Source organism: Scomber scombrus, chromosome 1, assembly GCF_963691925.1.
Source record: "Scomber scombrus chromosome 1, fScoSco1.1, whole genome shotgun sequence".
NCBI classification, from domain to species: Eukaryota; Metazoa; Chordata; class Actinopteri; order Scombriformes; family Scombridae; genus Scomber; species Scomber scombrus.
In genome coordinates, this window is record NC_084970.1 from 18813520 (window position 1) to 18830734 (window position 17215).

At 38.8% G+C, this 17215-nt stretch overlaps 2 protein-coding genes across 4 annotated transcripts; one reads left to right on the forward strand and one right to left on the reverse strand.

Annotated features, from left to right (window-relative positions):
* The first annotated feature begins 1039 nt into the window (after window positions 1–1039).
* On the forward strand, window positions 1040–6279 carry pigb (phosphatidylinositol glycan anchor biosynthesis, class B). 2 transcript variants are annotated; one of them, XM_062422325.1, is made up of 13 exons: window positions 1040–1113; window positions 1281–1447; window positions 1573–1702; window positions 3021–3138; window positions 3247–3351; window positions 3500–3630; window positions 3733–3873; window positions 3958–4009; window positions 4098–4309; window positions 4901–4965; window positions 5064–5283; window positions 5888–6065; window positions 6143–6279. In XM_062422325.1, exons 2-13 carry the CDS (start codon window positions 1336–1338, stop codon window positions 6254–6256), a joined length of 1578 nt encoding a protein of 525 aa, XP_062278309.1. In that variant the 5' UTR covers window positions 1040–1113; window positions 1281–1335; the 3' UTR covers window positions 6257–6279. The 2 variants fall into 2 exon arrangements, with proteins under 2 accessions (XP_062278309.1, XP_062278314.1); XM_062422330.1 differs by having other exon boundaries at window positions 1048–1113; window positions 1242–1447.
* Window positions 6280–6938: 659 nt separating this feature from the next.
* ccpg1 (cell cycle progression 1) lies at window positions 6939–17059 on the reverse strand. Of its 2 annotated transcripts, XM_062422303.1 has the most exons (11): window positions 16933–17059; window positions 14011–14100; window positions 12869–12986; window positions 11824–11909; window positions 11553–11742; window positions 10261–10593; window positions 9961–10017; window positions 9723–9811; window positions 9191–9316; window positions 7783–9086; window positions 6939–7132 (listed from the first exon to the last, which is right to left on the reverse strand). In XM_062422303.1, exons 2-11 carry the CDS (start codon window positions 14068–14070, stop codon window positions 6940–6942), a joined length of 2556 nt encoding a protein of 851 aa, XP_062278287.1. In that variant the 5' UTR covers window positions 14071–14100; window positions 16933–17059; the 3' UTR covers window position 6939. The 2 variants fall into 2 exon arrangements, with proteins under 2 accessions (XP_062278287.1, XP_062278296.1); XM_062422312.1 differs by lacking the exon at window positions 9961–10017.
* Between the last annotated feature and the right edge of the window lie 156 nt (window positions 17060–17215).

Genomic DNA, 17215 nt, shown 5'->3' on the forward strand with positions numbered 1-17215 from the left:
ATGAAGTTTCAACTGTCCAAATTAGTCCAATCAAGTAGATATCTGTCAGTGTTACAGTCTTTTCAGTTTCTCTTTCTGTCACCATACGTCCACCACAGCTCAACAGGGAAACACTGTCGGAGGAAACACAAAGTGGGAATTTGATGCAAAAAAGACTGTAAATGTGGCAGATATCCACATGATATGAAAACATATTACATGATTTACATGTGTTTCCTGTGTTTTCTTAATGTACAGAAAGTACCACAAACTTATAGTCTAATGCAGGTACATATTAGTGGTGAGCAGAAAGACTGAACAGCACAAACATTCACAGATCTAAAAGTATTAATATCAAATATTTGACTTACACACTCTTATCTAAATGCACAACACACTTCAAGCTCATTATTCAAGATACGGCTCAGCTGAAAAATAAACAAGAATGAGGTAACTGTCACAAGCAAGCACCCAGAGCTCCTGCACACTGATTAATAAATCACACAACATAAACAGTTGACTGAAAAACCACAGAGAACTTGGCCTTAGCATCTGTACCACATTGTTGACTGAGCGACCTGGCAAAGTCAGAGTCTCTGGCAGAGATGAACCAAGGCTTTATTCTGCTGTGGCTTGTAGGATTATCAAATGAGTCACAAAAATAAAAAAGGTTTGTTTTTAAATTATAATTATGTTATTTAAATGACTCTCTTTTTGTTTACCAATTCTTAAATTTATTTATTTATATTTTTATATATCATATTTGTTTTCTTATTTCCAATGCCATTTTCAATTTCATCTTTTTAATGTGAGCATTTAATTTAATCATTTCCTGTCAAGCTCTTGCATTTAAAATTTCCCTTTTCACACTAGCACTTTACATTTTCATATTCATTATTCATTATTATTTTGCATTTTTTTTTTAAAAATTTAAATTTCAATGTCTTTTTAAATGTTATTATGGCCTCATTACTGCAATGTAGTAAAATAATAATCTTATTTAATTTGATGTCTTTTAATTTCCTATATCCTCCATTGAACGTAACACCGGAAGTACGTGTGAGAGTGCGGAAGCGCAGCACAAACCTTTGAGCGCCTCTTGAAAACATTTACAAACTCACTGTGTAGTTGAAGGTATGATCATTTAATACTGCTGGCTGAATAAACGTTAATATCGTGCAAGTGATTCAATCGTATAACCTGTGATCTTTCTACAATATCGTATGTTTAGACCCCACTTTGTGTGTGATTTGACTCTTCAGATATAGACTGAATGGAAACTGAACTCACCTGATTTACAGGTTGAACTATGCTCGCAGCTGGTTGGGGAGATAAGCCGAAAGACAAAATGTCCTGATGGAGAACATCCGACCACGTCTGAAGTTTGGGAGTAAAGTGGAAGATGTGAAACTGAGGAAAAGAAAATCCCTCCTTTACGCCAAAGAAGATGAGTGTCTTCTGATCAGCGGTGGGGCTCTAAAATATCAGTGAACATGATCATAAAATAAACAGCGTTTGGTGTCAGCACTTATCACTCAGATCAAGTGTTTTGTGCAGTGGTCACTCTAATAAAGTGTTTTTGGGACTGCGCAGGTGAGCTGAGGACCAGAGTGGCTGTGTTTTGTGTGGTGTTCAGACTGATCAACTGCTTCTTGGTTCAGACCAGCTTTGTGCCTGATGAGTACTGGCAGTCTCTGGAGGTCTCCCATCATATGGTCTTCAAATATCCTTTGACATGATCATCTGCTGACTGAGTTATTATTAGCAACAGGCAAGGGCTGCAGTAACTGATATGTTCATTGCTGATTCATGTGTGTTTTTGTCTCTTAATAGCTTAAAATATTTAATGATCCCATCAAGTTACCAGAACCCAAAGTGATAGATTCACAATTTGTTTCAAGTCTGTCTTAAAACAACAATCAGATGAACACATATGACCACTGAAGTTTTCCTCACTATAATCATTCCTCTTGTTCATACTATTAAAAGATCAAATGTGTTTTCACACAAGTGATGGTAGCCAAAATCCACTGTGTCCACACAGTCGTTTGAAAGTTAATGTTAAGCGTATGAGGCTTCAACAGTCTGTGTTAGTCACATCAAGTGGATATCTGCCACATTTACAGTCTTTTTAGCATCAATTTTCCTCTTTGTGTTTCCTCGGACAGCGTTTCCCTGTTGAGCTGTGGTGGAAGTATAGAACCAAAAAGAGAGACTTTGGCACTAAAGAGACTAATGTTAAAAGGTATCCACTTGATTTGACTCTATTGGACTGCTGAAGCTTCATATTCAGATAAATACATTTTTGCTGAGGAGGACTGTGGATTTTGGCCCCCCATCACTTACATTGTTAGTGCATTATGAAGGTCAGTATGAGCAGGATGAATGATTATGGCAAGAAAAAAACAATTTAATGTTCATTTTGGCACCTGACTGTTGATTTAAGACAGACTTGGGGGAAAAAAGTGAAACTGTCCTGTTTTAGTTTTGTGAGAAAGTCAAGTCAAATATTTTGTCTTAGTACTCTCAGAAATGTGAACATAGAAAGCTTTCAGTCTACTTTGGATCATTTCTGCTGGATCTTTTTCTGTAGTTTCATTTGATGATGAGATGCGGACAAAAAATATGAAATGAGGCAAAAAATAAAACAATACTAAAAAGTATTAAAATGTAGGGAGTGCAAAAATAAGCTAAGAATAGAGGCAATTAACAACAAATAACATTTACCGAATACTTTACAATATATTGAACTCAGTCAGCAATATAAAATCATTTTCTTTTCTTTTTTAGACTTTTGTAGCATAAAACATTATCAGGGACATAAAGCCGATATCCTCTGGTCTCATTATGTTTCGCACAACTACCACACAAAAAGTATTTTTTTACTAATGAAGGAAACACTGCTTCTTCTTTGTGGGATCATTCACTTTGTGAGAATGGACAGGGGTACGAAATTCTTAATCGGTAAGAAATCACATGTAAAGAAACAGCAGTTTGGTGTTTAATGTTTTTTAATGCTGTTACAACCTTAACTGTGTGACTTATGGGTATTTGACCTGGGAATGGAAGACAGGATTAAGAGGATTCTCCTATCCACTCTTTTTTGCATTCATATACAAGATATTACACTTTATAAACTACGACTCAGTCTATCTCCTGGCAAGTTTACATTTTTCATTATTCAGACAATTTTTTTTAAATCTGCCTTTTTAAATAAATTTCCTGAACTCAAAATAATGTTTTACTAAACCTGGTCTCTGTCTGCAGATATGGCTACCTCGAATAATTCAAGCTCTCCTGGCTGCGTTTGCAGATGTAAAATTCTTCTTCCTCATCCGAACGTTGGAAAATCGTGACGTCGCAAAATGGACTGTAAATAGTTAGCTTGTATACTTTTTGCTTTACTTTAATTCACTCAGAAAAGAGTCCTATTGTTGGTTTTAGATCCAGTTAATTTGCAAAAGGGACATTTTCTGTAATTTCATGAGATGATAATTCTGAATTCACCATTATTCTGCAGTTCTTTTGCCATATGTGCTCCTGGTTCTCGTGGTACTGCTGCACCAGGACTCTGACCAACAGCATGGAGACCACCATCACCTGCCTGGCTCTTTTTTACTTTCCCCTGCCTGGGTCCAAAACACACAGCAGGTCTTGGCTCATTCACACTTTAAAACATTTCTCAACTTTTTATAACTCTAATCTCTGAAATAGATCATTTAAAGAACCTCTGCTGATGTTTTCTTTTTCCAGTAAAAAATATTTGACCCTGGTTGCCTTGGCTGTCATTGTTCGTCCGACGGCCCTGATTGTCTGGCTTCCTCTGTTGATGCACCACTTCTGGCAGGAAGATAACAAACTGAGGCTCATCACTCATGACTATATTCCTATAGGGTTTGTATAGTTTTCAATCTGTTAACTTCATCTTTCGTTTCTTCTCTTGTCTTTACTATTTAATCCTTTTTCTCTCCTCTCCAGGGCTCTGGTTGTTGTGTCTTCAACAGTGGTCGACTGTATATTCTATGAAAAGGTGAAACATGTAAATCAAAGGAACTTGTAAATCTCAGTAACTGCTCCTTATAAAGTGTTATAATCAGCTGCTCTCTTTTTTTCTCCAGTGGACCATGGTGCAGTTCAACTTCCTGAAGTTTAACATCTTCCATGGCGTGGCGGGTTTCTACGGCTCTCACCCCTGGCACTGGTACTTCACACAGGGGTTTGCAGTCGTCATCGGCCCTCATCTTCCACTCTTTCTTCATGGATGCTCGCTCGCCTTCAAGAGATACAAAATCCTGTTGGCGGCAGTCGTCTGGACAGTCGTAGTTTACAGGTAAAACATCTGTTTGTTTATCCTTCATTTAACCAGAAAGGTCCCACTGAGATATTATATCTCTTCTGGCAGTGAGTCCTGGTCAAGATGGTAGCAGAAAAAATATAATGTTTCATATGAAGGTACATATGAAGAAACATAACGTCAAAAAAACATACCAAGAAAAACAGACATGAAACATACAAAGAGCAGGAACTAAAAAGACTCATGACAAATGATGGCACATGTTAAAAGCAATAACTTTATTCTGTAAAAACTGATTTTAACATATTTTTAAACATATCAAGAGAGTGTAAATTATTACTCTGTTTGAGCGTTTGGGACCATGAGGAGAATATTCCTTGATGATGTAGTGTTAAAGCTACTGGAGTAATACTTCACCAAACTGGGTATGTACTGCAGTAGTTTTCTGTATTCACATTACAGGACTCATAAGTAATAGGTGGTAAGCTGTCTAACATCCTTTCAAGTGTGTGTATTTGGCGACATCAGCCTAAAAAACAAAGCTGAAACCAGCAGCTGCAAACAGTAGATTAAACTATATGTAAATTATTCTTGTTGCTTCAGATGTTTGAATCTTTTTTGGTTCAGTTTGCTTCCCCATAAGGAGTTCAGATTCATCTATCCTGTGCTGCCGTTCTGTATGATCTTTTGTGGTAAGTTCATGATTTTACATAAAAAAATGTTTTTTGGTAACAAGCAGCCAGATGTTTTCATCCTGAGTTTTCCTATGTGTGTTTAATGGCTGCTGCAGGAATATCGATGGCTAATTTGAAAGCATGGCGTCGAGCTGCAGTGTTCGGTTTGTTATTGACCAACCTGTTTCCGGCTCTGTACACCGGCCTGATTCATCAGCGAGGCACACTGGACGTCATGAGCCGCCTGCAGACACTCTGCGACGTCAGCAATATCTCCACTCGTACACAGCCGGATGTCCTCTTCCTCATGCCCTGTCACTCAACACCTTACTACAGGTACAGAAAAGCTTCACACCCATAGTTCTGATACATTCTTTATTTTTAATGTGTTTAAATGTTTTGGCTCAAAAATCCTCCATGAATTGTATCAGTTCTGACTGTTCCGCACCTCAATGGTACAGGAGTGCATTTTCACTCAGTTCTTTATAAGTTCTTTTTTATTGTTTTTTAAATGACGTAACTTCTGTTTTGTGATAGCAAAGCAATAATGAATGTCGTCCAAAGAAACAATATTAAATCAAGAAACTTAAACTTAAAACCTGCAAATGTACAACAGTTTGTATATTTATATACAAAGATAAAATAATAAAAGTTATGTTGTAGATCAGGAAATATCTGATCAGAGAAGAGAAAGGGGAATAATCTGACCGAGCACTTTTGCTAATTTTGGATACTTGGAGTTTTTGATACTCGATTCTACGTGTTTTGGTCCCCAATAAATATTGAGCCCCACTAGCTCCATGTATTTCATACTGCATGTATTTTTTAACATGTACTTAAAAATGAGGTCAGATTTTCTTGTCCTCCATCATACTGGTCTCTTGTCAGCCAACAAGTGATTTGATCACATGTAGCAGATGATGTTGCTCTCTCCCTGCAGCCACATCCACTGCCCACTGAAGATGAGGTTCCTGGAGTGTCCTCCAGATCTTGGAGAGGAGGGTTACGTCGATGAAGCCAAGAGATTCTACGATGACCCTTTTCACTGGCTCAGAATCTCATTTCCATATAAGTCCTCTCTGCCAACACACCTGGTTCTGTTTGATGTTTTAGAAAAGGTGAGTCACTGACATTTCTACACATGAAAATGTTTAAAACTGAACATGTGCTTAAGTATTCATGTTTCTTGTTGCAGGAAATCTCTGCGTTTATGCGTGTGAATAACTTTAAGAAGAAAGCAGAGATATTTCATACTCACTTTCCTGAGGGGAGAGTTGGAAGAAGCATCTTTATTTATGAAAGGCACTGACAAACACTCGTACAATGGCAAACGTTTAGTGAGAATGTCCTACGAAACACGGATTTACTACTGAAATAAACATTAAAAACTCAAATGTTGTGATTTTTAAAATGTGTCAAATGTACGGTGTGCACTTGTTTTTCCAGCCATGTTTTCCCCAACATGTGTGAAAAGTAAAATAAAATTGTCCGTTCCAGTTAAAACAAGCTGAAGCTGGAATGTTAAACAGCATATTACTGAAGCAAATTACAAACACATCACTCAAACCTATCATTGTAGCAGCAAATTCGGACAACTACATAGTTGTACACAGAAACATAGATAATGTGACATGGCTTCAGTTTTTTTTTGTTGCATTTTTGTCTGACATTTCACAACTGCTTGGATACCAATTAGCACTTTCTGCTTTCAGCAGGAAAAAGTCATTGAGCTCTTAAATAATTAGCAAATACTAATTGCTCCATTTTCACATTGGTAATATTTGACTCATACAAATGTGCAGATGAGATAAGATAAGCCACATCTTCCATTCAAAGCTGATAACGAGTAATTAACACAAAATAGCTCAAGGACGTTCAGTAGCATTAAAACGTTAACATTGTGCAAACTTACAAAACAAAAAGGACACATTGAACCTAAAAACAACCCAAAATCGAATTTGCAACCATAATCTTAAACCAGGTGAGATGTTTTCAGTATTTGGGATCAAACGGCATGGGACCCAGTTCTATTTTGACGTCTGCTATGTGTCTGTCTGCGTTTCTTCCTGATCGGCTCCACTTGCGTTCACTGTGTGGTCGAGGTCTGGGTCTCTGCTGCTTACGTTGATGATGCTTTGTCCTGGACTCCTCCTTTGAATCTGACTCAGGTCTTTCAAATGGTGCACTGTGTGATTTGAGACGAAACAGAAATGGTGTAAGTATTAAAGTGTTAAACTCATAAATATGTAAGAGCTGCTGCATGATGATGGAAGAATGCTGCAAGAGTTTTCACAAATCATCCTAAGTAACTCCTAACTAACAGAGTGAGCAGAAACTGCTCCAAATAAAGAGCGTATCAGTCTCCAAAGTTCCTGTAATTCACAAAGTTTATTAACAGTAGAAGTTGCTCCTAAATATAAGAGAAGTTAAAGGAAGTTCAAAGGACGCTGAAGTCACTAAGAGCTGCTCAGTCATTCAGCTGCTGCAAGTAATGTGCCTCATTATGTCAGCATGTTTTTTACTTTGATAGTGAGCGAGTTCAGGATCAAATTAGTTCACCAACAAATGAAAAATGACTGTTTACACAACTCTGGAAAAGTGTAGTTTTCAGCGCTGATGAATATGAGCCTTGTGTCAGAATAATTAATAAGCAAAACAAAATGCTCTTCAAATACACACTACATGAGATATTTGCCAATTTATAAAAAAGAAAACTTAAACAAGGCTGATTTCAGGGCCATTGCTGGATTACCCAGTAACCCCATCAACTTCAGCCAACTGGAAAAAAAATTCTGTTAAGGACACGCTGTACTGGAAATGATGCAGGACACTGACCTCAGGCCATAGCTTTTTGTGTAAGCGGCTCCAAAGAAGTGCCGGAAGACGTAGTCGTCAAGATCTCCAAACAGATCGTCATCAAGACCATGATACTCGTGCATGTCCATCAGATAGTCCTCCACACCGTTAACAAAGTCTGTGAACAGCATCTGGTCGTGGATGAACACGCCGTTGTGGAAGAAGTTGTTGATGAACATGTCCAACTCTTTCCAGTGGTGGAAGTGGTCGACCTCCTGCTGCATGTAGCTCTGAAGCAGCTGGTAAAACTCGTCTGCTCTTATCGGCTCCATGGCTTTGTTGAAGAGGCTCATGGATTCCTGGTAGGCGCAGTCGAAGACCCCAGCGCATCTTTTCAGGTTGGCTTTGTGGGTGTTTTGACCTCGATCTTGATTAACTTTATCACCTGATTTTCGAGTGTTGTGGTTGCTGTGGAAGGAATCGTCAGATTTGTGTGAGTGTCTGTGTTGAGGTTTGTGGTACCTGTGCTGCCGTGACTCTTTTGTATTCTTCTCGTCACATCTCTTTTGATAAAAGCCTCTGGCCTTGTTGATGAAGGTCGAAGCTGAGTCCTTGAAGTGGCGGAAAGTTGATTTGACAGAATCTGAGAATTTCCTCAAGTTCGCCTTCACAGCTTCCTTCGCTTTCTTGATCTGCTCTTTGTGGTGGTGGACGAACTCTTTGGTGGAGTTCTTCACAGCATCAAATGTGTCCTTCACCTTCCCCGCCATGCCCTTTTTTTTCACTTTCGACTCTGTGTCTCCTTTGGCTCTCTCTTCTTTGTTTTCCACATACAGCCTCTCCCACAGGTCAGAGCGCTGCTGCTCGAAGCTGAGCCTCTTCTCCAGCTCCATCAGACGTGACTGTAACTCTTCTGCCTCTGAACCGGCTCCTCTTCCAGCTCCACTGATGCGACTTCTCAGTCGATTCAACTCCCTCCTCAACTCATCTGTAACTTTCTTCTCCATTTCGAGATTCTTCCTCAGTGTCTGTGCTTCGGCTATCATGTCTTCCCGCTGGCTGTGAAGGCTTTGGATCTGTTGCTTCTTGTGCTCCAGCTCGTCTCCCAGCCTCTGGTTTTCTGACTGTGAGGAAACCCACGTGTCCCCACTAGCATCAAAATCTGCCATCTTTAAGCGCAGGATCACCAGCTCGTCCTGCAAAGCAGACAGGGATTTTTCCTCTTGTTTCAGGAGGCTCTTTAACTGCTTGTTCTCCACTGTCAGGCTCTGCTGCTGAGACATGATGTTAGTCCTCTCCTCAGCTTCCTGTTTCAATAACATTTCCAGGCCGTCCTTGTGGGCCTTGTTGAGAAAAGAAGGAAAGTTAGGATAGTTTTGACTTTTAATTCAGAAAATTTGCATTTATTTTTTTAATCTGAATTAAGCCAACTTGACTTCCAAGTTACCTGAATGTTTGCCTGCTTAATGTAGAGCTCCTCATTCTCTTTCTTTACTTTCTCAATGACATCTGTGAGCAGTGAAATAACTTCTTGCTCATACATATCATCAAAGCCAAAGTCTACCCTCTGGACCTTGAATGAGAAATTAATGAAATCAGTTATGGTCCATTGAAGGCATTGTCATAAAATCCATAAACACTGGAGTTTGTCAGAATATTTTCTGAAAAAATGAAAATGACTGGCCATCTGACCAAAGAGGAGAACATAAACTGCTGTTATTGCAGCAGTAACATACAACTCTACAGTCACAATCATTTTAACATTTACTTGTTTAATAGTATGTTGAAAGAAACAAATGCCTACAAACTTAGTTGGTATTATGCAAAAAAGTCACAAGCATGCAGCAAAATGGGCAAATGCAGTTTATTACGTTACATAATACATTCAACCGTGAGCAAGCTTTTAATCATTTCTGCTCTAAGTCATTTAGATTTCTGCTCATCTCACTGAGTTTATTTGTCAAAGGTTGTTGTCTTACGTGCTTTTGAAGCAGATGCCTCACACCCTCGAGCTCGTTCACTTTGCCTTTCTCCACAATTTTCTGCCTCTCTTGAATTTGGACGGTGCCTGTAAATGAGAACATTTAACGCTGCTATGAATTTATCAGCCAATTATTAACCCACTAATTTACACACAACATTATAAATCTTTGTTGTGGGAACTACATTTGTTTATAGTGTTTATAGAAGACAGAAATTATGATAAAACCTACGAACTGTTAAAGGTTTGCATAAGCACAGTAGTCTTGTAGTAGTAGTAGTCTTGGTTGTGGACTGTTGGTCGGGACAAAAAAACAGTTTAGGTCACGTCTTGCTGGCTTTGTGTAAGGGTGATTGACATTTGTCACCATTTTCTGACATGTTATAGATCAAATGACTTATCGATTAATTGAGAAAATGATCTACAGATTAATCGATGATGAAAATAGTCGTTGCAGCCCTAAATTAAATATACAGAAAGTTCTGTATTAAAGGCAAAGCTGGTCAAATCTTCCAGTTCTTCATAGAGCTTCTTACCATAGAAGTGACCGAAGCCCATGCTAATGGCGATGATGAGGGCGAGAAGGATGCATTTGTTGAGGATGCTGCTGCCCTGTCCTCGCATTCGGACATCCGGAGTAGCAGGTCTGACCTCGCCCTGCTCTCTCTCTCTTTTGACCTCATCTTCCTCCTCCTCATCACTTGGATCAGACTCCAGCGCGTCCTCCTCCTCCTCTTCCTCAGGCTCTGTCACAACACTCGTCGTATTCCTCCTTAGCCTTCGTCTTCGTACAACAGTGCTGGGACTTCGTCCTGCCTCGTCCTCACTGCTGCTCGAGTTTGTGGCTGCAGGCTGCTTTCCTGGAAAAACTACAGCAAAATACACAAAGTTACTGCTGCAGTAATTATATTGTGGAACGACCATTTATGAAAAAGTGATATGTGCAAAAATAACAGACACAGAACGCATGCATATGTGATGTTAATCATGCAGATAACAAATATTACCAGTATTAATTGATTCAGTGAATGATAAACACTATTATTGCGAATTCTTGATCCATTTTTGTGTTTTACAAACGTTCTTGAACACAGAAATAAATGAAATTAAAAACGGAAATATTGATGTTGACATTGGCATCCTAAGTTCTGTCTTTAGATAAGCAGTATAATTTGTAATTTGTTGTTACCTCAGTTTTATAAATACAAAAAATACAAATTTCACTTCAAAAATTCACACATCAAATCTGCACATGCTCAGAAGCACAAATCTGTCTATTTTTCTCATAACACTTACACTGATGGAAATGTCCTTTATTTCATAGAAAACGTTTATGAATGACTCTTCTAAGTCAGCCAGACCTACAAAGCACCCACCCATGCACACAAACAGAGAAATGGTGAAAAACTATCACACAGTAATTTTCCTGTGTGGTTTGTTGAACATGCTTTAACAAAGCATCACATCATCAAGCGTCACACGTGTCTATCAGGGACCGAACAGCATTAGTTGTGTGCACTGCTGAGCGAGCTTAGCATCCTAAAAGATTCACTCAAGTTTCGATCAGGCCACCTGGAAAAGAGCGGCCTCCAGTGAGCTGACTTCTCAGATGGTAGCCTAAGTTCACCAGAAGTTTCCAGTGACTCAACGTCAAACCTGCTTTTGCGACGTAGAAAACAGGCAGAGGAAAAAACGTGTTGGGTTGATATTCTGTCCCTACATGCTCTATGTGGACTCTTGGGCTATGAATGGAAATAAAAACCAGCCCGCTAATGAAAACATGAATTCAGTACAGCGAGTGATTAACAGTGTGGTGCTGCAGTCTTACCGGTCTCTGCAGCACTGAACGCATACTGGCTGCTGCAGGAGGTGCCGAGGTAAAACTCTTCATGTGCTGCTGCCACCTCCTCCACCTCTGCATGCTCGTCCTCCTTCACGTCTCCTAGAGTCACGATGTCGGAGTGATCGCTGGAGGACAACAGAGTCACATGCTCTTTCTCTGCAGGGTTGTCTCCAGCCTGGTGAGGATATGTTAAAGATGGTTGGTACAGGGAGCAGCAACAGAAAAAGCATGCAGCTTATTTTCATGGTCTTCTCACCTTTGAAGCATACAGTGTTTCATTCATGGTTTGATCTCCCAGAGTGTCGTCGAGTGGAACGCCTACCCTCTCCACATCACACCCAGCTGAGAATAAAACAAATATAATGAATGGTAAATGTGTTAATTATTTTTTACAAAGACACAAATATGTAATAATGCAGTAACAATTAATATTATGAAAATGCTACAGTCTGCAACCACTTGTCAAATATTTTCTCAATTTATCCTAATTAAATATCACTTAAAAACTTTAACAGTCTCCTAAAACCAAACATTTTTACAAATTTTTTTGGTTAGGTTAAAATGCTATTAATAAGGTAATGGCACTCTAAAATGTTAGAGAGATCCACCAGGCATAGAAACTAATCATTATTCCATTCTCATAATATTCTGTGAAAACTCTGACCAATCATATCATTTGGTCCGAATCATATGATTGGCCGAGCGAACTGCCTGTTTTCCCTCACCCTCACCCGGAAGACAGTCTGTTGTGGATCCACGGCATTATAATACATCCATGATCCACTGAGATAGCCCTAAACAGCCAGGAGCGACTAACAATGACCAACAAAAGCGGGCCACGGCTTCCACCTCCAGCCGCTTCCACGGGGAAAAAGAAAACTATATATATATATAGTGCGCGTTGGCGGAGGGGACAGGAGTGCGGGGGTGGGACATAGGAGGGAGGAGGGGTTGTTGCTGTTCAAATTTTTTCAAAGTGCTGTGTGAAATGCAAGAAAGGTAAGAGTAGCTTTAATATATTAAGATGTCTTGTTTGTCTGACCAAAAATCAGATTAATCAATTAAAATAATAGTTGCAGATTAGCTGTATATCTAATTGATCGACTAAATGAATAATAATGTGTACTTTTCCAAGGATAAAAAAACACAACAGAAGCAATAAAACAATTTACAAAGTGTAAGAAGTATCTTTTGAACACAAAGATTTTCCATTAAAAATGATATTCTGATGATAAAATTAACTGTTATTGCTACTAAATCTGCAGCCATTAGAAGAAAAAGGGTAATTTGAGGATTCTTACAACCAGATGCAGAAGCTGGTGTGTCCCGCAACTCTGCTTCCACCACTGGAGGGCGCTCCAACAGGTCGACTCCATACTCCACTGCAACCTCCGATCCCAACGTCTCTATATCTGAACCCTGTAAACACAACAAAAATACATTTAAACATGGAATGGTGAGAGAAATGTCTTTATCAGCTGAGATTAAAGCTTCTAAATTATTCCATAAATATTGATGAATAAGAGTAGATAAATGCGGACAAGTCTTTATATCTGAGATTATTTGGAAATCTCTCTGCAGATCTAAACGTGTAAAATATAACAGACAGTTGCTGTTGTGAATGAAAAAAAACAATTTTTTTATGGTCCAGCAGAGAGCTGCAGGACTGTCTGTGGAAAGATTTCATCTCTAAAAAATACACACATCCTCAATTCTCACATCTGGTGTTAATTCGTGACTTAAAACAAACTGGGAATGACAAGCACCTAAACTACAGCACCATCCAGACATGGAATCTCACTTACTAGATAAAATACATTTAAATAGTGCAATAATTAGATATGTCTAGCTAAAAGTATTTTTAAAAATCCAATAAAAGGGGGACGGTATAATAAAACATCACAACAGAACACATCCAGAGCTCGGTGTTTGATTTCTGATGTGTAACATGTGTGCAAAAAAAACCCTCTTTTACCACCAAAACCTCAACTTGATTAAAGTGTATGTTTGCGCAAAAGTTGTTGCAGTTCATTCAACTGAGCTGCTTTTCTCTTTGTAAGGTACTTTCTTTATGTGATAAAGCTTTTTGTCTGCGTGTGCTGTTTCGTTAGTACATTTTATCTGAAAGCATTTCATTACAATCAGAATACAATCAGTTTAATATCAAGCAACACCAAGAAATGTAAGAAAGAGTGAACAACTCTGAGTACGAGTTGAGAAGATATTTTTCAGCAAACCCTCAGTAGGCCAAAACGTTCAACACGTCACTCAGTTTAAAACAAGTTCTAATAAGCTTGTTTGTTTAAGATAATTGACTTCTTTAATTAAAATAGAATAGTTTGTCTTTAAACTATAACAACCCCTTGTTACTATAAAATGTCAAATAATATACAACAACCATTAATAATCAAATAGTATTAGAGTCAGGAAACATGATTTATACCTCGTTACTAATAATCGTCCAGCCACAGGACGACTCTGCGTCACTCGACGTCGATGACATTTCTGTCAGTTGTCGGCAGTATTCAGTGATCTAAAGGAGAGAAAGAGGTTGATCAATAATAACTCTGCTGCACTACACGACAATAAACTGTGGTGAAAAATTAAGGTTATGTCAATATATCACAGCCTCAAGAGTTTGGACATTATGCACAAAAAAAAATCATCAGTTCAATCTCTGAAATGTTCTTGTGAAATAACAGCCGTTAAGCTGGAGTCTGAATCATTAAGTGATGGCGTAACAGATGCAGAGCTGTGAGCAATAAAAACAAAACCAGTTGAGCCTGTCAGTAAAAGAAACCCAGGCTCTGTTATGTGAAGATCTCAGCAGCGAGTTAATCACAGACACACACACAAATATGAGGGTAAAATACTCGAAGAAAAAGAATCACTGAATATCATTATTGAGAGCTGGAGGCCAATTTACCCATGAAGCTTTTATACATGAACCATCAACCATTGAGTGCACTACAGTAGTTTGATAACATTATTTGCCTCAAGTCGAGTTAAACTTCCCAGCGTTTCCACGGCTCCTTAAAACAAACACATAACCTAAAAAGCTAAGTGAGCCTGTGTGAACAGGCGTGGTGACGCACACACAGCAGGTATAAAAACAACACCCTATTGTACTTTTACTGGTGTTTAACAGTGTCCGTTTTGTCTTTCTCAGGTGTGTCAGATGATGAAGTCAACATAATGTTAACTATTTAAAAAAAGTAGTAGTTATATGAATTAGAGGTCAACCGATATGGATTTTTTATGGCCGATACAGATTTTTTTTTTACATCAGCCTTCGCCGATGACCAATATGTGCTGCCGATTTTTTTGAGCCAATATTGCTTTTTCTCCCTTCAGACAAGTAGCAGCGCTCACACACACCGCTGGGATGGCTGCTCAGTACCACTCTCAGTCAGAGTGAGAGAAAGAGAGAGACACACACACACACACACCGCTGTGATGGCTGCTCCGCCCCGCTCTCAGTCAGAGTGAGAGAGAGAGACAAACACACACACACTGCTGTGATGGCTGCTCTGTCCGCTCTCAGTCAGAGTGAGAGAGAGACAAACACACACACACACACCGCTGTGATGGCTGCTCTGTCCGAAAGGGGGAGCATCTTTCCAGTCGTTCATCACCACGGCTGAAGCTCCACATGTGAAAGCTTGGATATCAGGTTGATAGGTAGATTTCTTTTAATTTTACGGGTGATGGTGAGTCTGAATCTGTCCTTAATTGCTTTTTCACTGTAAAGGATGTTCACAAAAAATATTTTTTCTATGACTCAATAAATATATTTGTGTCTTTATTAAAAAAAAGACTGATGCTGTCCTTAATATGTAAATCCCAGGAACATTGCACACGTGTATAATCTCAGGAACTTCTGCATATTGCACATTTATATATTGCAGATTTTTTACTGTATATAGTATTTTATTTTACTTTATTCATTTTATTACTTTCACCCTTACACTGTTACTTTTTCCCCCACTATACTTTTTTGTGAATTTCATACAGTGCAGCAAAATCAAAAAGCAGGACCACTTTAACCCTGTAAGACCCAGATATAGAAAAACATTTTTTTTACCTCTCATATATTGCTTTTGGAGGCTTCTGATGTAGAAATGAGTTTTACATTTTTTACATTTTAGTACGTTTTTAGGGAAATGTTGTAATATTGCAACGTTGGGCCTGGTTGGGAGCAGAATTTCTGTATTTGTACTCACTTTGTCTGAACAGATATACAGAACATTTAAGCATTCATTTGCAGGGTTGATTGCTTACTTAGCCCCATAACAGTATATATCATGAGTAATAATCACACAACAATCATAGTTTTATGAATAGGCAGTTATTAATAAAAATACTGGAAAAAATTGTATTTACAAAACTTCTTCTTTTTGCCACTTCTTAGCCATGTTCACTTTCAATGTGGTTTGAATGAAGGTTGTCTCAGTCCCAGTCTATGTTGACTTGCAGTGATAGTGTTATGCTCTCTACTTATCATACTAAAAGGAACACATGCATCCCCCAGAGCACTTACAGGTTCACATTCAAAACCATTCGCACCCGTCCCTGAACAATGCAACAGGCTTCCCCCCCATTAACTATGTAAATGTAGTCTTGAGAAAAAAAACATTTGAAGACCTTTTTTTGAATTGTTAAAAGTGATGTTGTAATTCTCAACAGTGGGTCTTACAGGGTTAAGGCAATGTTGGATTTTATAATGCACTACAATACTAAATCATCACCTTCCTGACAATGTCAACAAAAACTGTACATGTGTAAACTTAAAGTATGACTTATGGCAGGGCTGTTGTGTTGGATTGCATCAGTGACAACTTCATTGCATCAGTACCAGCCTGATAAAGTGACTGCTGAGTGTTTTTGCATGCTCATAGATTCTTCAGTTTTTAATGAAGGTAAAAGTAATTTATACTCATATTTAAACATATCCATCATCTGTCTATGGCTATTGGTGAATGTGAGGCTGATTTCTTTGCTTCGACGTCAAACTAGTTACTTTTATGTCTAAAATAAATAAATAAACAGGTGTAACAGCGCCCCGCAGCGGTCACAGGCTGCACTGACAGCTTTAGATGACGCCAGGCCTGACAGAAAATAAGCAGCATTTACTTCACGGACAACAGTGGATAAATGTGACTGACTTTATCTCTGTTTATTATTCTGACTTACGACATTTATCTGCTCGGTTCGCTGGTAACATTAATTCAACTTCGCAGCTTTCTCACGACTGCTTCGTCGTCGGAGCACTTTAATTAGCGTCGCTTCGACTACGTTCATGTTTTTTTGAAGCCCCTTGACATCACTTTCTCTTTAAAAAGCTAATAAAATGGACTTAACTCACCCGTGTTTAATGTCCAACGATGAGACAGCTGTTTGTAGAGTTATTGCAGTCTGCTCCGGCCCAGGTTATCCGTTAAAAACATTGCAACGCCGACAGTAGATGGGGCATGTAGTTTCAAGCTAGTTTAGCTGGAATAGCGGCGCAATGTAGTCACCGAGACCTTGGAACTACATCTCCCATGAGCCAACGCGGTGGTCAAACAGGCTCAACGAGGGTGGAGCAACCAGTGTGGAAACAAATCTTCGAAAAAAACGTAAACAAGGAAGCGTGGCAAAACATCCGG

What these genes read in the sequence shown, in the direction of transcription:
- pigb (XM_062422325.1), top strand. Translation starts at nt 1,336, where the DNA reads ATGGAGAACATCCGACCACGTCTGAAGTTTGGGAGTAAAGTGGAAGAT. An exon ending in GTGACGTCGCAAAATGGACT is followed by an intron (nt 3,352 to 3,499) that starts GTAAATAGTTAG and finishes ATTATTCTGCAG; the next exon opens with TTCTTTTGCCATATGTGCTC. An exon ending in ACTGTATATTCTATGAAAAG is followed by an intron (nt 4,010 to 4,097) that starts GTGAAACATGTA and finishes TTTTTTCTCCAG; the next exon opens with TGGACCATGGTGCAGTTCAA.
- ccpg1 (XM_062422303.1), bottom strand. Translation starts at nt 14,070, where the DNA reads ATGTCATCGACGTCGAGTGACGCAGAGTCGTCCTGTGGCTGGACGATT. An exon ending in GGGCTTCGGTCACTTCTATG is followed by an intron (nt 10,018 to 10,260) that starts GTAAGAAGCTCT and finishes CCCGACCAACAG; the next exon opens with TCCACAACCAAGACTACTAC. An exon ending in ACAAAAAGCTATGGCCTGAG is followed by an intron (nt 7,133 to 7,782) that starts GTCAGTGTCCTG and finishes CAAATCACACAG; the next exon opens with TGCACCATTTGAAAGACCTG.